This window comes from Henckelia pumila, chromosome 2, assembly GCF_033568475.1.
Source record: "Henckelia pumila isolate YLH828 chromosome 2, ASM3356847v2, whole genome shotgun sequence".
Classification (NCBI taxonomy): Eukaryota; Viridiplantae; Streptophyta; class Magnoliopsida; order Lamiales; family Gesneriaceae; genus Henckelia; species Henckelia pumila.
In genome coordinates, this window is record NC_133121.1 from 105,241,495 (window position 1) to 105,269,440 (window position 27,946).

Below are 27,946 nucleotides of genomic sequence, written 5' to 3' on the forward strand. Positions count from 1 at the left end.
GTCGAGCTCAAAATCAAGCTCAGCTCGATAAGCTTAGCAAACGAGCTTTTTACCGGATCGAGCTTCGAATAGCTCACGAACAGTTCGGTTCGTTTGCATATTTAGATATTTTGTTATTTATCAAAATGACACTCACTTTGGGTCTTTTGATGTTTTTTTTAATTTACAAAAATGTCATTCACTTTATAAAATTGATTTATCTATTGCGTTTTGTTAATATTTGTTTAGGAAAATGCTATATTTTTTTGTATTTTTAAATTGTATGATTTATTTATTTTTTATTTTCGTTAAAAAAAACGGAATGTACGAGCATACGAGAGGAATACTAGTTATGATTAAAAAACAAATGACTTTTAACTATTTACAAATATTATTCTTTAAAACATTAATTTATCTATCACTACTAAACCATAGACTAAAATCTCAGGTCTGTTGAAATTTTATTGAATTTATAAAAACGCGACATTAAGCTTTTGGTTACGAATTAGTCTCACGTAAAATAAATTTTATGTTTTCCATTTCATATATTTTAATCCAAAATAGCATTCTCGAATCTCGATAATATAAATTGTGGAAAACTTTTGCATGCATTTGTATGAAAACTGATCAGTAGATAGACAACGGTGTATTTCAAAATATACAATGAATTAAATTTTTTTTAATGACGTGAAAACTCGCTGTTGCTGATTTTTTATATGTACAATATATTAGATTGTGTGTTAATTGGACTTTTCATTTTATTTATTTTTTGATTATGAACTTTCCATTTTTAAGTGCGTGAAAATTTAACAAATAACCAATAGTTACCATGGGTTGGGTTGGTTGGCCTTTCCCCTGGGAAGTTCTTAGCTGCCCTCCGGGTAGTGCCTGGAGGGCAATCCAACGGCCGGAGCATTGTGCATATTACCATGATGTGATGTGCACAATGGCCCGAGGCCATTAAATCTGACAGACCGAGTAGTACCGGTTAGAATTTCCCCTTTCCTCTATAAGCTTGTCCAACCTCCACAATCATAACACATCACAGATCCCTTTTTCCTATCTTTTTCTTTCTTTTAGCATTAGCATAACCAAGATTTTTATCTGTTCGGACTCATATTTAAAAATCTCAAGTTTTTTAATATTTTGAATTGATTTACCCGGACTAATATCAAATTAATCTAAAATTATTAAAAATTTATATATGCAAAATTTTAAAAAACAACATGGCTCCGCCACTGTCCCTTAATACCAGCTCGTGAAAAAAATATAAGTATTGTTTCAGTTCGTCAATGTATAAATTTTTGCTAAGTTAATACATGTTTAATCGTTGTATCATGAAAAAAAATTGTCCATCTTGATACTCGAAGCACTTATCTGATGAGACAAATATATTTTAAGGACACTATATAACTTACTGTAAGGTCAGTTCAATTTCAATTTTACCCCATTTTTTAAATTACACAAAATTGATTTCCTATGCACAACATATTCTTGTATATCTTAATTCTATGTAATTTGCAATTGTTCTAATAGACCACAGTCTATTTCGTTCTTACATTTTGGCTGACATGGTAATTTTTTTAGTTAATGTAGTAACATGCAAAGAACGCTAATTAGTATGGGTGGAACTAGCCTATGCTCAGTGTGGGCAAGCTCAATATATCTATATTATCTATAATATATTATTAAACTTGAGACCTTCTAGTGTCTTGATCCATCATTTTAATATCAAATTTATAATAATTTAATTTAGTGATATATTAAGCAGGGAGAAAAATTTTGATATTGGTATGTCCTCTGCTTTTTGTCATTTGATTAGCTATTTAATTATAGAAACACCATATTTTTTCACCATTTGGTTGATATTTATATATGGAATCGTCGTTTTTGTATTTTTGTATTTATTTATTTTTATAACTTTTAGATCTGAAGTTTAAGTTCAAAATTTTAATTTTTTACCCGCTAGTAACTGGATAAATATTATATCGGTATTTCTATAATCGAATCGACAATCGAATCAGTAAATTTTTAAAAGCCGTTTGACTGGTCCAACCATTCAACTGGACGGTCGGACCAAAATATTATTATATCATATTAAATGATAATATAATATAGTAATTGATATATTTTAAATTTAAAGACTTTAAATGTGTGTGTGTGTATAATCAAAACATCAAATATGTATAGTCGAAACAAAAAATAATCAAAATAAGATCAAATATTACTAAAGTGATATTTTTCAAAAAAATTCAAAATCAAATAAGGGTAAATGTACTTTAAATCCCTAGACCCATATTCAAGTAATCAAGTTTGTGATCAGTTTCTATCAAAAAAGAAAGGCTTTTATACTCCCTGATCTAAAAAAAAAAAAAAAATTGCACTTTTTGGACTCACTTGTTTTTTTCGGATTAAAATGTCGGTACAAAACATTTAAAATATGATACGCATACATGATATTTGAGTATCAATTATTTCAAATCTGATACTAATATATATTTTTTGAGTACTCAAGCATGTAATCAAGTATTGATATTTAATGACACATTTGTCTTCTTTGGATGAAAATTGATACAAAACATTGAAAATATGATAATTATATATAATATTTGAGTACCAAATACGTTATATCTGATACAAATATATAATTTTTTAGTACTTAAACATATGTTGCAAGTGTTGATGTTAATAAAAATGTCCAGATTTTATACTCAAAATCTTTGTTTAAGTACTCAAAAGTTATATATTTGTATCAGATAACGCATTTGTTACTCAAAATCTTTTGTTTTTTTACCAGATCTAAACCACGTAGTGCTCGAATATCATATATTAGTGTCACATTTTCAATTTGAATCGAATTTCACCCGCGAAAAGACATGTGGGCCCAGAGAGTGAAGAAACATTTTTGTGTAGATTATGAAGTTTAAACTTTTATTTTTCTGAATGGACTGAAAACAAATTTAAGTTTGGGTTTAGAGATTTAAAGTAAATTTACCCATCAAATAATCACACACACACACTCACACACACACACACACATATATATATATATATATATATGTATATATATAATATATATATATGTGTGTGTGTGTGTGTATATGTATGTATGTATATAACCAATCAAAGTTTTAAATTTTAAATAGAGGAAATTAAAAAAAAAATTCTGGGAAGAAATTTATGAAAAGATCAAATTATAAAAAAAATTATAATTTTTTTAAAAGGAGAACCGTATGGACCGGTTCATCATCGGTTTGACCAGTTTTGAACAGTTTAACCGATCAAACGATTTTTAAACATTATCTGAACTAAACATGTGACTGGTTTACAGTTGAATCGATCGGTCTGTTCAGGTTTTTAAAAACATTTCATTTTATAACCCTTGTATATTGTGCTCTCCTTACGAGTCACTAAACGACATATCCTTTGAATATTATCAAACATTCAAATTTATATTACATATTGTCTGTCATCTATATTCTCTACAAAAATCCAAAATTTCACCAAATTTTTAGTTCGTTTTTTCTTCATTGTTCATCGATCATACAACTTGTTACCCCGATAAAATATTTCCACCCGAGCCCGTTTATAATGGGTTTACCTAGCATAGCCCAGGGTGGTAGGGTCCAGTCCAGTCCAAAGCTATGTTGGGCTTTGTCATGACCTGGGCTGGTCATAATGGGCCGAGCTAGGTTATGCTTTAATGGGCCATGTACAATCTTTTTCTAATTCAAATGGGATTTTGATATATACGAGATAAGCTTAGATCTTATCAAATATTTATGAGATAGAGATAAGCTTACAAAGGGACCAATGAGTGAGGACTCCTACTCCCTAACATGTTATAATTCGACTAGGTAACTTATTCTATTTTTACTATAAATACATGTATTATTCATTATTCACTACTCATTATTCACACATTCATATCTCTCAGTTTTCGTATTAATCATACCCTCTGCCTTCAAGACACTGACTTAGGCATCGGAGGGGTCACGCCGAAAACACTTTCGGCGCCCCTTGACCTAGTTGTTGCTTGTGCAGAACTTGGTGGTACCCGACCCGACCTGCTCCATAAAGAAATTGGGGGATCCATTCTACCAGACCGAACCCGAGGTAAAATTTCGACATCATCAATTGGCGCCGTCTGTGGGAATTTGAAGAAAAAGAGTTTCGATGGCTGATCAGAATGGAAATCATCCTAATTTAGAGTTGTTAATAGCTCAGGCTGTTCAGAGGGCTTTGGCAGAGAGGGATGAGGCAAATATTCCGCACCCCGATCATAATGCCCACCTCGAGGAGATCAAAAAATTGAAGGAAGAAATGGAGCAGCTCAGGAAGAAGCAGGCCGGGTACCTAGCTACCACAATCAGAAACATTCCTTTTACTCAGGAGATATTGGACGCTGACCTTCCCAAACAATTTAAATTGCCCCACGTCGGGGAGTACGATGGTAAAGGCGATCCAGAGGAACATTTAGCACGCTTCGAGAATGCAGCTCTGCTGCATAAAAATTCGGATCCGATCAAGTGTAGGGCTTTCCTTACTACTCTCATAGGACCAGCCCAGCAATAGTTCAATACGTTACGCGCTGGGGAGATCAAGGAATTCAAGGATTTTAGCAAATCCTTTTTGCATCACTTTGCTAGTAGCAAAAAGCATCCTACCACTACTTTCAGTCTCTTTGCAATCAAACTGAAACATCCTAGACTTATAAATTTCAAAAATGCGGAAAATTTAAAAAAATTTCTTTTTCTTTTAATTTTAAAATAAATACTAAGTAAAATATTTATATATATATATATATATATATATATATATACATATATGTACAACCATAAAAGAGATTTAAAATTTAATAAATAATTATGCAACATAAAAATAATTACTAAAACGTCTGAATCATGCAATACTTAAAATAATTCAAAACAATTTAATCAACAGTGCATACACTAAAAAGTTGCGTGAAAATAATACTTAAATCTCAACACTGGAATAAAATCTTCAAATAAAATAGTGTTTAAAATATTCATGCATAGAACACTAGCACGATGCAGACTACGGTCACGGGGCCACTGCAGCTCCGCTCATACGTCCTCACCACCGGTAGGGGTAACCTGCTCCTCTACGTACTCACCTGCACCATATCAGTGTAGTGAGCCTAGAGGCCCAACATGCATACTACCAAGGGTTTAAAATAATTTAATACACTTTCATACATAATACTTAACCTATAAATGCATGAGCATGACTCAAAAATAATAACATAAATGTTGCTTAAAGAAATCACTGAATTATACGTAACATACATAATATCATACATACTTGAGTTGTTGAGCACTTATTTTCTTAACATCGAATGGTCCTATCCGTAAGTGTGACCCATACTTATAGTGCGACTGATCAGTCTAAGAAACCATCGTACGAGGCTGGTGGCGAACCACCCATACATAAATGGCAGAAACTGCCCATACATAAATGGCCACACTACTTCAATTTTCACCTAAAATATTTTATTTGCTCAACCATAGAACTTCAATCATAGCATAAAAATTGATTTCATGAATGCATGTACTTAAATAAATTGTGTGTCCTTCATTTATATTTAATTTATTTTCTAATATCATATAAATATTCAAATAACTTTTCATGCATAAAATAATTAAATATAAACTCAGGACACATGCAATTTCTCATGGTTTGATTCAACTGCTGGCCCTAGACATGCAAGCCCATTAACTTAAGACTTGGCCCATTAGTGTACTTAAGCCCATTAACAACTTTTCTAGGCCCAATAAATCAGCCAAAGCCCATTAAGACTAAATTAGGCCCAATAACACTGTACCTGGCCCAATGGGCCCAAAAGCCCAATAACAGGCCCAATAACTTTCATGGGCTCCCAAGCCCATAAAAATTTCTGGCCAACTTAAAAATTTAAATAAAAATTAATAAAAGCCCAAAAATAATTAAATTAACCCAAAATAATTAATGGAGCCCAAATAAATTAAATGGTACTAATTAAATTTTTGGGAATTTAATTAGCCCATTTAACTCCTAATTAACTTAAAAACCTAAAAAAATAAAAATACCCGAGCCCAATTAAAATAACCCGGACCCGGACCCAACTAACTTAACCCATATTATTTTAGACCCGACCCGGACCACATGACCCGACCCGGACCCACCAACAACCCAAAAACCCGAAACCCTAATACTCCCTCTTCCCCCTTGCCGCGGCCGCACGAGCAGCAGGCCTTCACGGCCTGCTGCAGCCCAGCTCCGACCACCGTGGCCGGAGCCCCACCGGCAGGACCTCCCCAGGGTCCTGCCGGTTCGAACCATGCCCTGGCCCGAACCCCATGCTACCTCCTTCCCCAACACCGAACCCTCTTCCAAGACAACCCTAACCAGCGCGCCCATGGCTTCCCTTCTGAAACTCGATCGGCCGTGACTCCTAGCCCCAACCCAGCCAAAGCCGACCCATCTAGACACTCTAGGGACCCCGTAGGACCTAGCCAGCAGCCCCCTTCAAGCCATGGATAGTAAAAACGTGAGCATGAACATCACAAAACCAAAACCGAGTGCATAAGAGAAAGAGTTTGAAAACTTGCTGTCAAAAATGATAGGTCTCGATACTACACACCCACACACATACATACACTGATATAGGATTGAAAAGAGAAGAAAATCATGCCTTAACACCGATTTGATAGAGCTAAAACGTGCACGACGGGCTTCGGGACGACGGGGCGACGACGGGATGACTTCGAGCTAGAAAAACCCACGGCTAAGGCTCTTGGATGGTGATGGCCGATGGTGAAGAGGCTGAGAAGTGAGGGTGGCGGCTGTGTGTGATTTACGTGAGGAAGAGTGTAGAATAGGTTTAGGAATTGATATAATATGATATATATTTAATTAGGGAATAAAAAGGGAATTTAAAATAAGTAAAATATAACTTAAAAACTCTTAAAAACATAATAAAACTGATGGTAAAATTTAAATCTCGAAATTAGTAAAAAATAGGAATTTTAAAGGTATTAAAAAGTCCATATTTTGGCTTAAATAGGGTAAAAACGGACTCCTAAAATAATTAAAATTAAATACTGATAATTTTTGGGGAATAATATCTCAAAATAATATTTTTGGGCTCTAAAAATACTCATAAAATAATTTGGGTGGAAAGTTGTCATCTCGTCCGTCCACGGTCCCGTCTACGCGATCAAAACAATGAATTAAAATACTAAAAATCATAAAAATCACTAATTATGGGTTAAATGCTTAAAAATAAATTAAATCATGCACAAATAATTCACATAATTATTTAACCCATAAATCTAAAATTTAAATAATTAAATATCCTAATTATGCATGCGGATTTACGTATTTACAAAAATACCGGGTGTTACACAAACAACGGGAACATGAAAATTTGATGGCATACATTCGACGGTTTAGTGCCTTGGCTCTCGAGGTACCCATGGCTACCCCAGACCTGCTCATCAGCGCATTCATGCAAGGGCTGGATACAAAAGATTTTCTTAAATCTTTAATAAAAAGGCCGTCGGAGACGTATGAGGAATTACTTGCCCGAGCTGAGAAATATGTCAACATGGAAGAGATTCAGGTCTCGCGAGCAGCTGTGAAGAGGGAGCGACCAAAAAGTCCAAAGGGCAATAGGGTTCCGAGCAATGGGACAGGAATGGGACAACCATTCCGACCTACGCTGTTGGGAGAATTCAGCTCTTTTACTCCCTTGCGCATGAGTAAAGTCCGAGCCCTCCAAATTTGTGATGATCGGAAGCTCACACAAAGGCCTCCATGGACTGAGAAGGGACCTCGGAACAGGGAATCAGATAAATCTTTTCACTTTCATAATGAGTATGGGCATATTATTGAGAACTGTCGTCAATTAGATCAAGAGATTGAAAGAATAATACAACAACATGCTGAATTAAAAAATATATTGACCCGTCAAGAGGGATATCGCCCGAACAAGAGACAGCAAGAAAGACCGAGGCAAAAAGCCAGGACTGCTCCTCCCCATGAAGATTTCAATCACCCGAATCAGGGCCAGCCCGACGATGACCGAGCTCATCAAAGACCAGCTCCGCCTGCTAGAGGAATTATAAACATGATTTCTGGAGGCCCTACTGACGGAGATTCCAATCGAGCTAGGAAAACTAGCAGAAGAAAATTAATAAATATGGAGATTGGGAATCAAATCTTCCATACTGGCCCGACCCTCTCCTTTGGTCCAGAAGATTTGAAAGGGGTTTCCAGCAACCATAACGATGCGCTGGTAATAAGGGCCACAGTCGCAAACTATGACGTAGCTCGGATATTCGTGGATTCAGGCAGTTCAGTCAATGTTTTATTCCAAGAAGCAATAAATCAAATGGATTTGGGACAGTACAAGATGGAGCCTGTGGTAACATCACTCTTTGGTTTCACGGGTCATGCCATCCGACCTGTTGGATTAGTCCACCTACCCTTAACTCTTGGAAAAAACAACACTCGCAAAACCCGAATTGTAAGTTTCATTATAGTGGACGCCCCATCCGCTTATAATGCTATACTAGGCAGACCTGCCATGACCACTTTCATGGCTGTGGCATCAGCTCTGCATCAGAAAATGAAATTCCCAGTGGGTAATGAGGTTGGGGAGGTGCAAGGTGATCAAGTTATTTCGCGCAAGTGTTATGTGGAGGAGGTCAGAATAGAGCAAAAAGTAGCCAGGACTGATAACGTCGACCGACATGGAATTTCTGGCATGGAAAAAATCAACTTGATAGAAGACACATCTGTCACCACTGAAGAAGAAACTGAAGAAGTAATAATCTCCCCTCCTTTCGGGGTAGTAAAAATTGCTCGAACCCTGGAAACAGAGTTGAAGCGAACGCTGCTGGAATGCTTGCAAAAAAATAAAGACGTCTTTGCATGGTCAGTTTCAGACCTGGTAGGGGTCCATCGGGAAATATCAGAACACAAGCTCAATGTGATAAAAGGTTATCGCCCTATTATTCAAAAAAAACGACACTTCGGTCCTGAAAAGGATGCAGTAATAAAGGAGCAGGTGGACGAGTTACTCAAGGCGGGGCACATTGAAGAAATCCACTTCCCGACCTGGTTGTCCAACATAGTCCTAGTTCCAAAGTCTACGGGAAAATGGCGCATGTGTGTAGATTTTCGAGATTTGAATAAAGCATGCCCTAAAGATTGTTACCCCCTACCTAGAATCGATCAGCTGGTTGATTCGACTGCAGGGCATGAATTACTCAGTTTCTTGGATGCTTATCAGGAATATCACCAAATTCCCTTGGCAAAAGAGGACAAAGACAAAGTGAGTTTTGTCACATCAACTGGAACTTATTGCTATGTGGTCATGCCGTTTGGACTCAAAAATGCCGGGGCAACATATCAGAGACTAATGGACAAAGTGTTCGAGCAACAAATTGGAAAAAACATTGAGGTATACGTTGATGATATCCTGATCAAAACCCAAACTGCAGACCAGTTCATCACCGACCTGGCTCAAACATTCCAGACATTGAAAAATTATCAATTGAAGATAAACCCTAGCAAGTGTACAGGAAGTACAAAGGCTGACAGGAAGAATTACCGCATTAGCCCGGTTTATAAGCAGATCTGCAGATAAAAGTTTATCTTTCTTCAAGGCACTGCGAAAGACCAAAAATTTCGAATGAAATGAGGAAAGTGAGAAGGCCTTCCAGGATTTGAAGACCTATTTAAAACAATTGCCCGTGCTAAATAAGCCTATTCCAGGGGAAGAGTTGTTCTTATATCTGGCAGTCACACCCCAAGCAGCCAGTTCAGTCCTGGTCAGGAAGGACGGGGCAAATCATCAGCCTGTTTATTTTGTGAGTCATGTCTTGAAGGGAGCCGAGCTCAATTATTTAACCCAAGAAAAACTTGCCTTAGCTCTGGTAATCACTGCAAGAAAATTACGGCCTTACTTCCTGTCACATCCCATCACCGTGCTCACCAATAGCGTCCTGGGAAAAATTGCAACTAATCCAGATGCATCAGGTAGACTGGTCAGATGGATCACAGAATTGAGTGAGTACGATCTCAAGTTTGAACCTCGAACAACTATAAAAGCTCAAGCCCTGGCTGACTTCTTGGCAGAGACAGTCCAGCTAGAACAAGAAGAGCTATGGAAGATTTTTGTAGATGGGTCATCATGTCAGTCAGGGAGCGGAGCTGGAATCGTGATCATCTCACCTTGGGGTGAAGAAACTAATATATCAATCAGATTGGACTTCAGAGCCTCTAACAATGAAGCAGAATATGAGGCATTGCTACTCGGACTTAAGGCAGCACGAAATTTGGGTATCTCCCGGGCTACTCTATATTCCGATTCCCAACTAGCTATTTAGCAGAGTAACGGAAAGTTTGAGATCAAAGATGATAAAATGAGGAAATATGCTAAGGCATTAGACACAGCTAAGGAAGGATTCACCGAGCTGAATTTAGAGCTCATCTCCCGAGCTGAGAACATCAAGGCCGACCATTTGGCTCGCCTAGCTAGTGCATTGAATGATCGGCCTGATCCCATTGTTGCAGGTCGGGAACTTGTGTCTCAGTTGGAAACTCTTGATGATATGCTAACTCAAGTACCAGAAGGGGATTGGAGATATGACATACACACATATCTGACTAAGAAGGAATTACCAAATGATAACAAAAAGGCCAAGGAAGTAAAAAGAAGGGCACTTCGCTTCGTCATGATCGATCAAATTTTGTTCAAGAGATCTTTCTCTCAGCCCTTGTTAAAGTGTTTAGGCCCTGACGAGGCAAATTACGTATTACGAGAAATTCATGAAGGGTCTTGCGGAAGTCACCTGGGCAGTCTTGCCCTAGCTCGCAAAGCTCTTCTTGCTGGTTTCTTTTAGAAGTCAAGTATGAAGGCCCATTCAAAGTGATAGGAAAAGCCGGAGTAGCCGCATATTACTTGGAAGATGCTCAAGGTAAAAAGGGAAAAAGGCCATGGAACGCTCAGCACTTGAAAAAATATTATCCCTAACAGCTCAGTTCGGGCCTCATCATGTTATCTATTTTTCACTAAACTGGCACTTAACCAGTTATTTATATTTTTGAAGTTTTCTTGTTTACATTAGGATCATTCCTGTCTAGTGTCAATTTTATTTTGGAAATATGGCGCTGAAAAGTTTTGGTCTGTTTTTATAAAACAATTTTTTGAGAAACATACCTTGCAAAGCCCAGGCAGGTCTGGCACTCAAAATCCACATCAGTGGTCTCAAAGCCCAGGCAGGTCTGGCACTCAAAATCCACATCAGTGGTCTCAAAGCCCAGGCAGGTCTGGCACTCAAAATCCACATCAGTGGTCTCAAAAGCCCAGGCAGGTCTGACACTCAAAATCCACATCAGTGGTCTCAAAAGCCCAGGCAGGTCTGGCACTCAAAATCCACATCAGTGGTCTCAAAGCCCAGGCAGGTCTGGCACTTAAAATCCACATCAGTGGTCTCAAAGCCCAGGCAGGTCTGGCACTCAAAATCCACATCAGTGGTCTCAAAGCCCAGGCAGGTCTGGCACTTAAAACCCATATTAGTATTAGAGCCTAATAGCTGAGCAGGTCCAGCACATCAACTACTTCGGTAGTAAGCAGGTCTAGCATTAAAACAATTTCCATTAAGGGTACTTAGAACTTAAAAGTTTAAATATGGATCGATCTCAGGGGCTGAATTAAGGTTGAACAAATGCATTATCGCCCTGCCGTAATTAAGTCAGTTCGGGCATATATAGGTCGGGACTTCATAAACTTGCATAAGTTTGCTCAGTTATTAAGTCAGTTCGGGCATATATAAGTCGGGACTTTATAAACTTGCATGTTTGTTCCGTTATTAAGTCAGTTCGGGCACATATAGGTCGGGCTTTATAAAACTCATAAGTCTGGCTTCAGTTATTAAACCAGTCCGGGAACATATAGGTCGGGACCTTATAAACTTGCATGATAAAAGTTTGGTCAGTTATTAAACCAGTCCGGGTACATATAGGTCGGGACCTTATAAACTTGCATGATAAGTTTGGTTTCAGTTATTAAAACAGTCCGGGCACACGCAGATCGGGGCCTTAAAACAGTCGGAATTGGTAAAATTTCTCGCATTTTTTAAAGAAACCCGAACTAAAAATAGAATAAGAAATAAACGTTCATTCATAGCAACAATATATCAGCCCGACCTGGGCAATAACAAAAATCGATGACCACGCAGGGTATCATTCATATCATGTTTTTAAACAATTCAGAGCATGAAGAAGAAATAATCAAGGGGTGGGGGCATCCTGTGGCCTTGAGTTCTGGCCGGGACTTGTTGTTATCTCCGGCCCGGCCTCCTCGGAGTCCTCATCAGGCATGTCATCTAGGGCCTTGGAACAGTCCAGGAAAAGGGCGGGGTGCTCGGTCAATACCCATTAGCCCTGAACTGGGCTAAGCACCCCTTAAATCCCTCGTCAAAAAAAGTAGCTGCCTTCTCAGCTACGGCGTTAGCAAAATCAGCGGAATTCAAGAATTCTCTTTTCCCAACCTCCTTCGCAGCCTCAAGTTTCCGAGTCAGGGCCCGTACTTGGTTCTTTAGTTCAATCTTGTCCACTTCCAGCTCGGCAGTCTTTTTATGAGCAGCCTCCAGAGCATCCCGTATGGATTCAATCTCCACCCTCATCTCGGTCACCTTTTCATCATGATCAGCCTTCATTTCCCGGGTTTTTCGTGTGAGCTCAGAAATCCGAGCAATGAAGGCCTCCTGGTTCAGGTTGTGTTCCTCCCGGTCTTTGAAAGCTCAGCTGGTGATCTCCCCTCCCCAAGCTAGAGCCTGTGAAAACATGAAGGTTAAAACCCAGCTCGGTACATGACAGCTCCGTATACAAGGTAAGATCGAAAAATGCAATATACCTGCAGGGATGCAAGAGCGAAGTTCTGTTCAGCCTCCAAGGTAGGCACTCCTTGAAGGATTTTTAAATCAGAACGAGAAATCAGGTTCTGCATTATGCCTAGGCACCCTTGGGGGTCGGGCTTCGAGAAAAATGACATCTCTGGGACCCCGGGCTGATCTGGCATTCCCTGAGGTTCAGCGTCAGGTAGGGACCCGAACTCTATTATGGGTTCTTTGCCACGGGCTCGGGACGAGGAAACAATGGACGGCTGCTCAAGCTCGGGAAGATTGGCGCTGGGCTTTTCCTTGGTTTTGGAAGCTTTCTTTTTTGACTGTTCAGGGGGAGGAGGTTCGGGATGAGTTCTGGCCTCACTGTCCTCTGTTTTCTTCCTCTTCAGGTTCTTCAGTGCAGCTCTGAAGTTGGCAGGCATAGCGGCAGATTTGATCCTATCGTCTAAAAATAAAAAATGTATACATATATAAAAATACGATAAATCAAAGGCATAAGGGGAATCAGTCTAAGATAAGGATAGCACGGGTACAGGGGTACTACCTACATCCCCTTGGATCTCTACTCCCTTCCCACTGAAGCCATAATGACAGAGCAGATCCTCCTCAATCAGGCTCTCAATATCAAAAGTTTGCGCAGACATGGTATTGATAAAATTGGTAAAGTTGTGAGTAGGTAAAGCTGGCAGTTCAGGACTGGTAAAGTTCATAGCCCAATTAGACCGGCATTCCCATGGCTGGTTGGGGTTGACAAAAAAGTATCTGTTTGTCCAGCCTTTGTGGGAGCTAGGCTTACCCTTCAAAAAGGGGTATTCGGGTCGCATGGAAATATAGAAGCGGCCCGGGGCGGTTTTCTTAATTTGCAAGAAGTAAATGAAATTTCCTATGTCTAAGGGAATTCGGAAGAAACAGAAAAGTACACCTAATGATAGAATTGAACTAAAAGAGTTCGGGGATAATTGACTCGGGCACACACAAAAGTATTGACATAAGTAGGAAATGAAGTTCGGGACTGGAAATCTTAAACCCATCTTGATTTGATCTAGGCTGAAGCTCAAGAAATTAGGAGGGGGTCTGTGAGCCCGGTCTTTACGGCCCGGGATTATAAGATCATAGGTATCGGGCATTCCCGATTTCTCCCTAATGAGGGAACCTAGGTCTGGACTTAGATGGGAGGCCAGGACTTCATACCATTGTTTCCCTTTGGCAGATAATCGGGCTTCATCCGACCTGAGTTTGTGCAATCGCTTTAATTTTTCTATACGAGTCTCAGACAAATCCAGGTCTGAGCTTGGATTATCCGAGTCGGAGGACTCGGGGTTGTTAAGGGGAGAGCTGGGTGCTTCAGCAAATTCTACTATTTCTCTAATAGAGGTCTCATCTGGGGAAGACATGTTAACTAACCTAGTGAAAGGAAGACTTACAGGTGGAACAGTTGAAGCTTGGTAAGTAAATGAGCAGGTCGGGAGCAAGTAGTCCGGGTCGGGGGAGCTCTTGAAATTTTGGAAGCGTGACAGTACAAAAGTGAAAAGTAAAAAACAAAATTTTTACTGACCTATTTATAGAGGAGATGAGATGATCTAAGCCGTCGATTAGCTTCTTGATCTATGGTTCGAGACTGGACAGGTCAGAGCCACTAAGGCTTCGGGAGATGAACCGTCCTAAGACATCTGAGCCGTCCATTAAAAGCACATCACGCGGATCTTGATCTGGACCGTTCAAAGAAACACATCTCGTGGATTCAATTCTGGGCTGTCTGTACAAAGCCTGTATAGAACAGGGTCAGGACTGAGTAATTGGTCTAAACTCATTCTTCTTTTAGACCAGTTAGGGAGGTACTATTGTTACCCCGATAAAATATTTCCACCCGAGCCCGTTTATAATGGGTTTACCTAGCATAGCCCAGGGTTGTAGGGTCCAGTCCAGTCCAAAGCTATGTTGGGCTTTGTCATGGCCTGGGCTGGTCATAATGGGCCGAGCTAAGTTATGTTTTAATGGGCCATGTACAATCTTTTTCTAATTCAAGTGGGATTTTGATATATACGAGATAAGCTTAGATCTTATCAAATATTTATGAAATAGAGATAAGCTTACAAAGGGACCAATGAGTGAGGAGTCCTACTCCCTAACATGTTATAATTCGATTAGATAACTTATTCTATTTTTACTATAAATACAGGTATTATTCATTATTCACTACTCATTATTCACACATTCATATCTCTCAGTTTTCGTATTAATCATACCCTCTGCCTTCAAGACACTGACTTAGGCATCGGAGAGGTCACGCCGAAAACACTTTCGGCGCCCCTTGACCTAGTTGTTGCTTGTGCAGAACTTGGTGGTACACGACCCGACCTGCTCCATAAAGAAATTGGGGGATCCATTCTACCAGACCGAACCCGAGGTAAAATTCCGACATCATCACAACTGTTTTTCAAAATTTGTGTTTTTTTTTTGGGATTCAACTCATGTTTCTTTTTTGAATGCAGAGTATATATTTTCTCATTTGTTTTGATTGTTGTAGTTTGTATTCGAATATTAGGGCATATTCTTCTGGTTGTGGACACATTATTCTCATCATTCATATTCATTATATTTTTGTCTATACTGAATAAAGATTCTGACTCCACCTCCTGTTAAGTAAGAGCCTAGATAAACCGTTACAAACTCTATGCAACAAGCTTGCCAGAAAACATGTTGACAGAGAAAATCAAATAGACGATCACGAGTCAAACACTCAATTAATTTACAAATATCAACATTTTTGTATATATGACCAACTCAACTTATCATATGTTTCACCTTCCAAAAAAAAAAGACTTATCATATGTTTCCGTTCAACTACTATCAGCTGAAGCCAGAAACGATCAATGATTCAGAGATTGAATATTAAGTAATAATATATAAATGAATTTCTGGCTTTGTTTATTTTTCGATGTCATCCTTGGAAACAAGATCCGAGGTTTTAAATAGAATATCTTATTTAGCTTTGGGGAAAAAAAAAAGGAAGAAGAAGAAAGAATATCTTATTTATTGTTTAACTAGCCGTTTGGCAGTATCATCAGTCATCACGCATCGACTCCTTCAAAAATCAAAATCATCAGCCAAGATAATTGATGGATAAAGGTAGCCGGTAGGAATTAATAATTTTAGTTTTTCCAGTGATTTTGGATTATATTCTTATTATATATGTGTGTGTGAGTGTCACTTCAATAATGAGCATGACTGCAAGGTGGGTATATATGTGGGTGTGTGAGTGTCACTTCAATATTGAGCATGGTGGGTGGACGATGAGGTGATCATCATACAAAACTCGTTATGTAATTATAAATATAATGATAACAGAATAAAATGCTAGTACAAAAAAATGTCTTTATATCAAGGTGATCAGAATTTTTAAAAACTGCTCGAATCGAATTAGACTGCACTTATATTTATAATTTATTGAAAAAAACCGTTATTAAAAAATAAATCTTGGACCTCCCCGTATTAATATTTGACGCAGTGCCATTTGTTTTGTAAAACGGCATCAACCACACCACTTATTTTAGTTATTTTATAATGTATATTTATAATTATATCAATAACAAATTTCAGCTAACACAAACATCTATAGTTTTAGAAAATGTTTCTACTCGAAATTCAATTATAACAATTATCTCATCGGTTCCAAGCATAAATGCAAATTTTATTTTATATAGAGTCCCGTTATGTGATGATAAACGATGGCATGATGGGTCCCCTCCCCATAGTTTGATACTAAAAGTCGAAAATAGAGCACTTTAAAAGAGGTGTTGTGAACCTAACAACGAGAAAGCATTACGTGATTTGAGCCGACAAATTGGTATTAAAAAATGGAACAAAATAATTTTAATATATATATGTAACGTACACATGATTACACCCTGTCATTATTTGACTTTTATGTGTTTATAGTTATAGTTTAAAGATCATTAATTGAAAGAAAACGCACCCTCGAAACCATTGAAGTGTAGTGATATTAGATAACTAAGATAAGAGTAATGATCATCGCGCGATTTGATCGGTTTTTATATATGAATGAGACCGAATTGTCATATCGGTTTGGTTAAAAAGAATTTTATAAATTGCGGTTTCAAAAAAAAAAAAATTTAACGTGTGGTTTTAATTGGTTTCGACTGACGGTTTCATACGGATAAATGGTTTTTAGAGTTACAAAAATATTTTTTATTGAGCAACTGCACTAGATAAAAAATAATAAATAATTAACACATAGTGGTATATGAGATCGATATATGCTTCTAAGAAGAAAAAAATTGATAAATATAATAGATATATAAAATAAAAGGGCTGATTTTAGTTAAAGATCATAAATGATAGTATTCTTTTGTATTTTGTATTTGATAATTCATATAATTACTAAATAGAAATATTTATTTGTGTTTCTAACAAATAACCCATGAAATACTATATATACATTGAGTAACTTGTTAAACTGAAATTTGTTATTATTGTCAAAGTTATGTGTGTTGATATATATTATTATCAATGTTATTATGTTATATTAGTTGTTAATAATTAGAACACATGAAATTGTCAAATTAATTGGTGAATTTGATCAAATTGGTGGAATGGATACCCTTTTTTTAAAAAAGAAAGATTGTTACACTAAATCACGTGTAGCATCTCCTGCACCAGTTGAATACTTACTTTGCTTGGGCTGTCACCTAAATTTTTATGGTGGATTTAGATTTTTTCCATTATTAAAAATATTTTATATATTTTTTAGTTTTGACGTGAATCCGAACTCTTATCTTTGTGCATGTCACTATATTACGTGAGTGTACGTTGACAGGTCGATGCAAGATCAATATGTAGCTTTTTTCGCTTACAGGGCATAGGCGGGTTGGTAAGACCTGAGGTGACGTGAGAAGAGATTTTCAAGTGTTGCGAATTTGTTTCTCGTGTGGAGCATATTCCCTGCTAAAATATTGTGGGGATATGCTCTGGGGGTTGGTCATGTTGCTCTCTCCTTCAGGTCTTTGCTGCTCTTGCACATCTCTCGATTTAATTTTCGAATGAGCCAATAAATCTCTGACTCGTACCAAAACTAGATTTTTTCGTTAACCATAATTTTAATGATCCTGTCTAGATTTTAGTCAACATTAATTTATGTGATTATAATAATCAATGCGAAATACAAATTTATATAATATTAGCTGTCATCCTAGTTGTATGTGTTATTTAACTTGTTTAATTTTACTAAACATATATTAAAAATTGCAGTGATAGGATCTTAGGATCCATTGCGTATTAAAATAGTTCCTTAATATATATTTGCATGTGGATACAGTTTGACTCCCTAGTGGCCATTGGCCAACACTATTTGATATATATTTAATTAAATTAATTTTAATGCGAGAAAAAAAAAAATATCCCTCTAACTAAACGTAAAAACTTCAAAAGAAATAAAATACCATATACTAATAGTTACGTTTACAGTTGAGAAAATGGAACAAATTATGCTGTTTTTTTTTTTTTGAATAATTATGCTGAATTAAAAAATAATTATATGATTGGTTGGTTGATTTTATATTTGTAAAAATGTATGTCTTTTTTAAAAAAATTTATTAGTGTATAGGATATATATTTTATTTAATGTGTATATATATAATTTGGTCCCCAGCGTATCACAATGTCAATGTCTATTCTGATGGCTGAGGGCCTTTTAATTTTCGCGCGATACATGTTCGAATCTTCCGGACGCATTCACTTAATTTTTTTGCAAACAAAATGTTGGGCCTTTTGTAAAGGCCAACTTAAAACCTATTATTATTATTATTATTATTTGACAAAACTTAAAACCTATTATTAAATTAAATAAATAAAATATATAAACGTACAAGTCATTTCTCTGGACAATATATGTAACCAAGTAATTTGTTTGCCAATTGAACTCAATTATCAAAATTCATATCAATTTTAATTATTTGTTAATCAATCAGATTTAAAAATTTTAATGATTTAATTAGGTCCCACAAAAATAAACGAAATTAAATTGAATTCACACAAAAAAATTATCTCCCCAAATGCAAAATAACTGAAATAACCAAAGTTGAAATTTTCTTCAATATTTTTTTTAAAATTTTTATTTGGTCAAACACGTCTATATATAGACACAACAATTTGTTTTCATTTAATTTTATGTATGTGTATTATTTTAGATTAGATATCATTAAAAGTCGATTTTATAAAATCATCGATAATTATCATTTTTTAAAAATTCATTTTTGATCAAAATTATTTTTCACGATTTTCCCATTTTGAAAATTTTGATAACTCTGGGATGTCATTTTTCTAAAATTATTGATAAAATTATGTTTGGCTTCCCTCTTTTTAGTAATATACCAATATTATCTTTAGGTATTTTATTTATTTTTTAATTATTGTATTTTTGATAGAATTTTTTATGCAAACATATAATAATTATTTTCCTGACTTATTCTAAAAAAAATTAATTTTCCTGATTTTGTATGTGTGGATATACTGGCCCCCTCAAAATTATAATCTTGAATCCGCCCCTACTTCTTTGGTTAAACAAGCAAATTATAAGACCAAAAGTATTCCATCAACTCAATTTAGTAATAGTAGTTATACATATATAATCGTAGCTCCAAAAAAAGTATGCAGATCTATAATAGAATTAATGAATGAATAAGTGAAACATTAAAAATAGATAAAGTATTAGATGATAATGAATCAAATAAGAATTCATATTAAAGTTGAATATGAGTCTTATGATATGACAAAATAATAAAATCAAAAAGAAAAAGGACAAATAATAAATAAAATAAAAACACATAAATGTGGGGACCACACAAAATCTGTTCGTATGTGTTGGGGGAGAAGTGGGGCCCTGACCGACTTGGCATGTGAAAGCTTTGTGAAAAATCGAGGCGCCGTTGCTTAGATGTTGACTCGTAAACCGCAACCGGCTGCATCCGGTTGCTCTACCACCTTATATATATTGTGTATTTTTTTTTATATAAAAATAGTTATTCTTGGGATTAAATGAATTTTTAAACTACAAAAAATTATATTTATAATTTACTTATACCATTCGAGTTTAAGCTTAGCTAATTTCCATATATCATGTGTTTTTTTATACGACTTTATAGTGTCAAAATGAGTTAACAATACATAATATATCCATAAATTTTAATATATATATATAACTCATGTTTATTTTCTCATTAAACCGATAATTTGGATCATTATGCTTTTATTAAGAGTCAGAATCTATCATTTAAATTATAATATTTAATGTGCATGACTAACCATTAAAATTTCAATGGAAAAAAATTAAATAAGATTAAACCGGCTAAACGGGTAATGGGTAGAATGGAACGCGCATCACGCCACGCATTAGGGTGTGACAGTGAGTGTGAAGAGGTACAGACAAGAACAAAACTCTGAGCCGACTTGTGTGCTTCCTTGCGTTTTCTTGCTGTGTACGAACAATCCCCCTCCCCTCGCCTCTCCCTCTATATATGTAATCTGCATACACCCAGATTCTGTTGTTTGCAGAAAACTATCTGACGCTTTTGGGAGTCGATTTTTTGTGTAAATAAATTGGTGGAGTGATGGGAACTGTTGGGTTGGTGGGATGGATTTGTGTTGCTTTGCTATTTGGTCTGTGCTCGGGTGCCGATCCGTTTGCCAACTTTGAGTTGGAGTACTCGTATATCACGGCGTCTCCGCTTGGTGTTCCGCAACAGGTGAAAATTATCCGTTCCCTCTGTTTTGGTTGTTTTTGTTTTTATGGGTGTGGATTCGGTCATCATTTTGATTTTCTCTTCTTCCGTTTTTTGTTTGTTTTGGAAATGGGGTGTGTGTGTAGATGTAAACGCAATGGAAAATGGAGTTGGATTGTGGAGTGGTGGTTAAATGATTTTCTTCTCGTTTTGATCTGTTTTTTCCCTTGTTCTGATTTCTTTTTGATGGGGTTTTTCAGTATTTCAAATTTCAAATTTAGCACGTACTTTCTGTTTGTTTATTGAGAGGATGGCTTCATGATTCGAAAAGTGCATAACGGGTCGTCTTTTTTTCTTTTTTTTTGAAAATAAAAAAGTTCACTTTTTTTCCAATGTACGCGTGCAGTTGTTTTTGTGGTTGATTTTTTTGAACATTTATTTTTATGTTCTTACTGAAATAAATGAACTTGCAATGGAGATTTTGGGTTGGCTTGGCGTGTTTGAGCATTTTGCAGCTGAAACGGTGAAACATGAGATTTGTTGTATTTTTGCAGGTTATAGCAGTCAATGGGAAGTTCCCGGGTCCTGTTATCAATGTCACAACTAACTACAATGTTGTCGTAAATGTAAAGAACAAATTGGATGAAGATCTGTTAGTCACATGGTATGCTTTTATAGAATATAGACTCAAATTCTTCTGGTTATTGATTTCGTGTTATTTGGTATGTTTTTAAAATTATTGTTTGGATGTAATGTTTCTACAGGGCTGGGATCCAGATGCGCCGTGTTTCTTGGCAAGACGGGGTTCTTGGCACGAATTGCCCGATACCTGCAAACTGGAACTGGACTTATCAGTTTCAGGTTAAAGATCAGATTGGTAGTTTCTTTTACTTCCCGTCTCTAAACATGCAGAGAGCATCTGGTGGATTTGGTTCTTTAGTCATCATGAACCGTGACATTATTTCGATCCCATTTAATACTCCTGATGGGGATATAGTCATCTTGATTGGTGATTGGTACACCCAAAATCATACGGTAGGTACACTCGTACAGTTTGGTGTTTTTAGATGTTGATGCTAATTCACTGCTTATTATATTGCAATAATAATATTGTAATGTCGTTAAATCTTGTTTGTGCAAAATATTTTAGGCTTTAAGGAATGTCCTTGATAATGGTCAAGACTTGGGAATGCCAGATGGGGTTCTTATGAATGGGAAGGGGCCATATAGATACAATACAACTCTGGTTCCGGATGGTATAGAATATGAGACGATCAATGTTGATCCAGGTAAAAGCGATTCACCATCCTTTGAAGTTCATCGTAGCCAACATAATTAAAAGTCTTTCTATAGAGCATTAACACAGTGCCAGAAAGGGTGATATTCTGCGCCCAGTGTTGCAATGGTGGCATTATAATTTAATTCTTGGCTTCTTGGATTTTTTAAAAAATCTATCCTACTCAGTTTCTTGGATTCTATCCATCAATATTGTTTTCTTTTGGAAACTGCAGGCAAAACTTACCGAGTTCGAGTGCACAATGTTGGAGTCTCTACTTGTTTGAATTTTCGGATTCAAAACCATAATTTACTGCTGGCAGAAACTGAGGGTTTTTACACATCGCAGCAGAACTACACTAGCTTAGATATCCATGTTGGCCAGTCTTACTCTTTTTTGGTTACAATGGATCAGAATGCAAGCAGTGATTATTACATAGTAGCAAGTGCGAGGATGGTGAATGAATCTCTGTGGCAAAGAGTAACTGGTGTAGCAGTATTGCATTATTCAAACTCAAAAGGAAATGTTGCTGGTCCACTTCCAGATCCGCCGAATGATATTTACGACAAGTCATTTTCGATGAATCAGGCTATGTCCATCAGGTACTTGTAGTTTACTAATTCATATGGCTTGAATATATATGATTTCTGACATACTGGAGGAATAGAACTGATATTTCAAGTATACTTCTCATGAGTGATGTCCTCTTGTTTCATCACAATTTTTCACATGTTGATAAATATTCTTTGTTTTCTTTTCATCTTCTGTGATCGATGTGCTTATATTTTATATATATTGTTCAGGCAAAATGGAACTGCAAGTGGAGCTCGTCCTAATCCGCAAGGTTCCTTTCATTATGGTTCAATCAATGTCACTGATGTTTATGTGCTCCAGAATCTGCCACCAGCAATGATTAATGGGAAAGTACGAGCTGCATATAACGGGATTTCATTTGTCAATCCTAGTACACCAATACGGCTTGCAGATGTATACAACGTGAAGGGTGCTTATAAGCTTGATTTCCCGAATAAGCCACTCGATAGACCACCCATTCAGGACACATCGATAATTAATGCTACTTACAAGGGATTCATAGAAATCGTTTTGCAGAATAATGACACGGTCGTCCAGAGCTTTCACCTTTCCGGTTACTCATTCTTTGTGGTCGGGTATGGTCTAAAGCATAACTTCCAAGTGTGTTTTCATTGAGAATGTTAGTCAATTCTTGGACTGCAGAACTTAAAGTATATTATTGGCGAAATGCAGGATGGGTTTTGGCGAATGGTCCGAAAACAATAGAGGTTCATACAATAAGTGGGACGCGATTTCTCGATCAACGGTTCAGGTATGAAGTATATGATATTCTACATCTGTAGTTATTTATTTTTTGCACAAATTAAAGGCTGGAGCTTGAATTCTGATTTCTAATTCTTATTACATCTCTCCTTCAATTTAAGGTTTTTGCTGGAGGGTGGACTGCAGTCTACGTGTCTCTTGACAATGTTGGTGTTTGGAATCTTAGAACAGAGAATCTTGATAGATGGTATCTTGGCCAAGAAACATATATGAGACTCCTCAATCCTGAAGATACCGGCAACAAAACAGAATTCCCTGTACCGGATAACGCCCTCTTTTGTGGTGCCCTCAGCAACATGCAAAAGTAAACGAGCGTCACATTACACATCTACACACACCCAGAAAAAATAACATGAAAGAATAAGCTAGTCTAGAAAAAAAATCCATACTTCTTATTATTCTTATTATTATTGTGATGTTTTTGACTAAGGGAGAAAAATTCTACTTTGTCACAGAACATCGATTCATAATTATTGTTCATTTTATTTGCAGGCCTCAAAAAACGTCCTCCGCGAGGGTTGTTCATGCATGTTCAAAGCTGCATTTTATTCTTTTCGTGGTATACGTTATCGTGTTTCACCTTATGCGATAAGTTTACCAACTGTCAGGTGTATAACGTTGATCAGGCATTGAACTGGAAGAAGAAGAAGAAGAAACTTCATATTTTCTTTTCTTGTTGCAAAGATGGATTACAACCGGTTCGGTCCATAGGAAATTTCCTTTTTTCATTTATTGTTAAAATTATTATCAGACATTTTTTAGGCCTTGTTCGTGTAGGTTCAAGTACAAAATTGATATTGTTCAAAGCATTTTCTTAGAGCATGTTATTTAGTGTTGAAACAGCGCTATTCTTTATGCACTCTAAATGTTTGTTTTCGTCGCCTGTTTCTTCATCTCTTGGTGATTATTTGAAATATTCTATCTCAAAAAAAAAAAATTCTCCCATAACAATTTGTATGGATTAAACAAATTGTGGGAATTCTCAAAGAAATACACCTTCGCAAGCCGTATATTTCTCATGTTGTTCGAAGGTGATTATAATATCGGTAACCCGTGTATTTTATCCCACGTAAATATGTTTTGCACATTCAATATAGCCGCATCTCACTTCGAAAGAAGGTTGAGTCTTCCCCTTTTTTGTTCAATTCTCAGTGCTTTAACTTACGAAGCGACACAATCATAAATTCCACCTAGTCGACCAAGATTGCATTCCAAATTTTTAGTGGTGCAAAAAAATAATTTAATTTTTTGAGTATCGAAATATGAATAACATTGGATGAGAGGGAAAAAAAATTGAACAAGAAGCATTAAACTATGCAATTATATAGTCTTTCTGCCAAATGCAATACGTAGTGGCAATTCGAGTTACAAGGGGTGCATTGCATTGCTAAAAATTGAGAGAAGATACAATTACATTTCAAGAAATCATATAAATAAATATTATTGAAACTGCTTTCATTTGCACACGAGACATCTGCTGGATTCACCTTGGATACAATTTACCCATATGCGGCCATGGCATAGAACATTGTATTATACAATCAAGAATCTCAAACTCAAAGCAACTCACCCTTCCATTTATCTCGTAACGGGGATGCTTATCATTTTTTTAGCAAAAAAACAAAACAAAAACCCCAATCTGTACACCTTTCTCGATCGATCACACTTCCAAAGGTGGAGGACTTGGCCTCGAAATCTCTTGTGCCCGTGATTCTTGAATCTTCTCGCTCACCTCGGAGACCACGAGCCTCGTAAGGAGCAAACCAGCTATCAGAGCTGCACCCATCAGCATTGTAAAAACCGCGCTCCAGCTCCGAGCTGATATATACCCTGTTAGAAGTGGTCCTACTGCTGCCCCAATCGACCCCGTCCCATCGATGATTGCAGTCACCGTAGCCAACGCCCGAGCATTGCCTTTCAATGAGCTATGTGTCCCCAGATCAGCCGAAACAGCAGTTGTTATAAGAGCATAAGGCCCGTTTACAAATAACCCGGTAATGAACATGAGTACTATGTTTACTGCCAATGACACATGCCCATAGTTTCTGTAAAGAAACAGAACTGGTATCGCACAATACATGAAGCTTGCGGCTGTTATGGCTCTTGCACCGAGACGGTCTGATATGTGGCCGGCTAAAATCCCTCCAATCACGCCCCCAACATCAAACATCGTCGACAAGTTTCCAGCTTCCTCGTTCGACAAGTATCTCCCCCCGACAGCTGCGGTATCACAGTAACATAGTAAGTTCAAAAGTAGTCTAAATCTAAGCCTTTCTACAATTAAATGCTCAAAACAAACTAAATCAAACGCAAGAAGCTCAATGTACCTGTGTGGCTGATGTAAAATGGAAGCCAGTAAAGGAATGTGTAAGCCACTAGTTTCGCAAAGAAAAGGCACAGAGCAAATGGGGCTACCCCTGGAATCTTCCATGCTTCTAGGAATCCAACAGCGGATTCTTTCTCCACGGACTTGAACCTCAAGAGGGGCTCTGTTATTTCCTCTCCTCCTTTTCTTGGAGAGAGCACTTCATTGCCATCATCCACACCGACTCCGACAGATTCAGGACTAACGGGTAAAAACATGAACAGAATGATTCCCACAAATGTTATACCTAATCCAGGAACCACCAAGGACCAACCCCAGCCATATTTCAACATCATCGACGCAACTAAAGAACCGGTTATGTTACCAAGAGATGTATGAGCATTCCAGATACCCATTATAAGCCCCCTCTTTCGTTTCCCAAACCAATTTCCAACGACTGCAACCACGGATGGCCAACCGGTGGACTGAAACAATCCCGCAAGCATTTGAACTATGAGATAGTAATAAAAGATATGGATGTTGGCCCAATATCCAACCCCAAAAAGGGAAGTAAACAAACCAGTTCCCACCATCCCTATTGTCAAAAATATTCGAAGATTCATCCTGTCCCCTACATGCCCTGAAAAGTACATTCCAGCAGCATATACGAATAAGAATGCCACATCAAGTTCACCAAGCAACGACGTCCCATCGGAACCATTAAATGGTTCCCAACCATCTCCAAGAACAGATGGACTCTTCATGCCATGTGATGGCCTTTGAGTATAAGCCCTTGTCCATGAAAAATAGGACAATTTCAAGTCTACATTAGGCGACTGGGGATCAAGTGCGCTTTTCACAATGCTGGTGGTTTTTCGTGTGGCGTGGTAAGATAAATACGCAAAAAAAGTTACTATCAAAACAATGGCCTGATGCGTCTTGTAAGAAATGGAGGATCTTTTAATGGACTCGACGAATCGAATTCCCGGAGGCTTATCATAATTCACTTCTAAAGCTGGTTCTTCAATTGAACCCATTATTGGAATTTAGCAGTAGCCCTTTTGTATCCAACAAGAGAGCTGGCAACCTGAGAAAATGATATGAAAATGAGATACACGAAAGCATCAAGAAATCGAATGGGAATTCTTGAATACTACAGCTTTCATTGAAATCCCAAAACCATCAATGAGAAAACCGACAAACAGAAGATGGATCCAAACAGAGATCAAGCGGGCAGGGGAAAACAAAAACAAAGGAACAATATGCAAAATAAATCGCAGGTTTTTCAAACAAGCATCATCAGAAGTGTAATAATCAGATGATGACTTGAAAATAAAGCTTAAATCTCACATAAAAAATGTCTAGTCAGTCAAAAGATTCCCTAAATTCCAGGAATATTCTCCGGTTAAACAGTCTTTTTTTCTCAGTTAAGCGTCCCCTTCATTCCTTCCCAACACGACACGAAATGCATACATTTTACGTGAACTACTATTACTTAACCCAACTTTCCATTAAATAAAGCAAAGCTATATTTATAGCCCAAGCCCCAAAAGGGCCATCAATAATTTATCTATTACAACCTCAATAATATATATATATATATATTACATGATAAAATATATATGTTGTGTTATTTTTCTTGCCGAGTTGTAATAGTTGATTATCAAGAGCATAAACTGAAAAATAGCAAATGTAAAACAGAGAGAGTTAGATTTTAATGTACGTTCAACAATATCAAAAAAAATGTTCTAAAAAAATATTTCAAAAGGTAGAATCTTTAAAATCAGATCGGAGTTTTCGAATATCACTCGATTTAATTCAGCAAAATCGCTACGTCAAAAATCTACTTCAAACACTTTTAATGATATAATCTACCGTTGTATGCATAAACATTAAGAAAAATATATTTTTTTCGAGTCTTGGTAAATTCTGAAAGAAGCATAGGGTGGATTTCCCGATCCCAGAAAACATCATATCAAGAAAGAGAACAGACGGGATAAAAAGACGAGATTCAGACAAAAGGATAAGAACTATTTGAAATACAGTTACGGAAAAATTACACGAACACTCAACTGGAGTAAATATTTTCAAAAGACGAAGCCGATCTTCATTCCAATAACACTAAATTTCAAAGCCAAAAAAAAAAAAAAAAGAACTTGGTTTCGAAATCTAGAGAAGTAAAACAACCGACTAGAGAAACATACACATACCTAGGATAACCTCGGACCAAGAAACCTTGAATTAACCCAAAGAAATCGATTTTCCTGTCGGAAGCCTCTTTCTTTGCAAGCTTTATGTACTATGTAGTGTAGTTTTAGAGAACAAATGGCTTTTGTTTCTCTTTAATAGCCGACTTTTATTACAAAAATGGCCATTA

At 36.9% G+C, this 27,946-nt stretch overlaps 3 protein-coding genes across 3 annotated transcripts; 2 read left to right on the forward strand and 1 right to left on the reverse strand.

Moving 5' to 3' along the window:
* The first annotated feature begins 10,412 nt into the window (after positions 1 to 10,412).
* On the forward strand, positions 10,413 to 10,892 carry LOC140878074 (uncharacterized). Its single transcript, XM_073281676.1, has one exon. The coding sequence runs from the start codon at positions 10,413 to 10,415 to the stop codon at positions 10,890 to 10,892; it is 480 nt and encodes a 159-aa protein (XP_073137777.1).
* Positions 10,893 to 20,383: 9,491 nt separating this feature from the next.
* Positions 20,384 to 24,140, forward strand: LOC140881551 (monocopper oxidase-like protein SKU5). The gene is made up of 9 exons (XM_073286953.1): positions 20,384 to 20,656; positions 21,187 to 21,296; positions 21,397 to 21,667; positions 21,783 to 21,921; positions 22,144 to 22,510; positions 22,712 to 23,077; positions 23,175 to 23,253; positions 23,366 to 23,568; positions 23,757 to 24,140. Exons 1-9 carry the CDS (start codon positions 20,522 to 20,524, stop codon positions 23,854 to 23,856), a joined length of 1,770 nt encoding a protein of 589 aa, XP_073143054.1. The 5' UTR covers positions 20,384 to 20,521; the 3' UTR covers positions 23,857 to 24,140.
* A 457-nt stretch (positions 24,141 to 24,597) lies between these two features.
* On the reverse strand, positions 24,598 to 27,933 carry LOC140881380 (putative glycerol-3-phosphate transporter 1). Its single transcript, XM_073286641.1, has 3 exons — positions 27,780 to 27,933; positions 25,592 to 26,656; positions 24,598 to 25,484 (listed from the first exon to the last, which is right to left on the reverse strand). Exons 2-3 carry the CDS (start codon positions 26,604 to 26,606, stop codon positions 24,925 to 24,927), a joined length of 1,575 nt encoding a protein of 524 aa, XP_073142742.1. The 5' UTR covers positions 26,607 to 26,656; positions 27,780 to 27,933; the 3' UTR covers positions 24,598 to 24,924.
* Between the last annotated feature and the right edge of the window lie 13 nt (positions 27,934 to 27,946).

Bases quoted from the DNA above. Each gene is read 5' to 3' on its own strand.
- LOC140878074 (XM_073281676.1), top strand. From the start codon at position 10,413: ATGAGGAAATATGCTAAGGCATTAGACACAGCTAAGGAAGGATTCACC.
- LOC140881551 (XM_073286953.1), top strand. From the start codon at position 20,522: ATGGGAACTGTTGGGTTGGTGGGATGGATTTGTGTTGCTTTGCTATTT. The intron at 21,922-22,143 runs GTAAAAGCGATT...TGGAAACTGCAG, and splicing joins GACGATCAATGTTGATCCAG to GCAAAACTTACCGAGTTCGA. The intron at 22,511-22,711 runs GTACTTGTAGTT...TATATTGTTCAG, and splicing joins AATCAGGCTATGTCCATCAG to GCAAAATGGAACTGCAAGTG.
- LOC140881380 (XM_073286641.1), bottom strand. From the start codon at position 26,606: ATGGGTTCAATTGAAGAACCAGCTTTAGAAGTGAATTATGATAAGCCT. The intron at 25,485-25,591 runs GTACATTGAGCT...GTGATACCGCAG, and splicing joins ATTTTACATCAGCCACACAG to CTGTCGGGGGGAGATACTTG.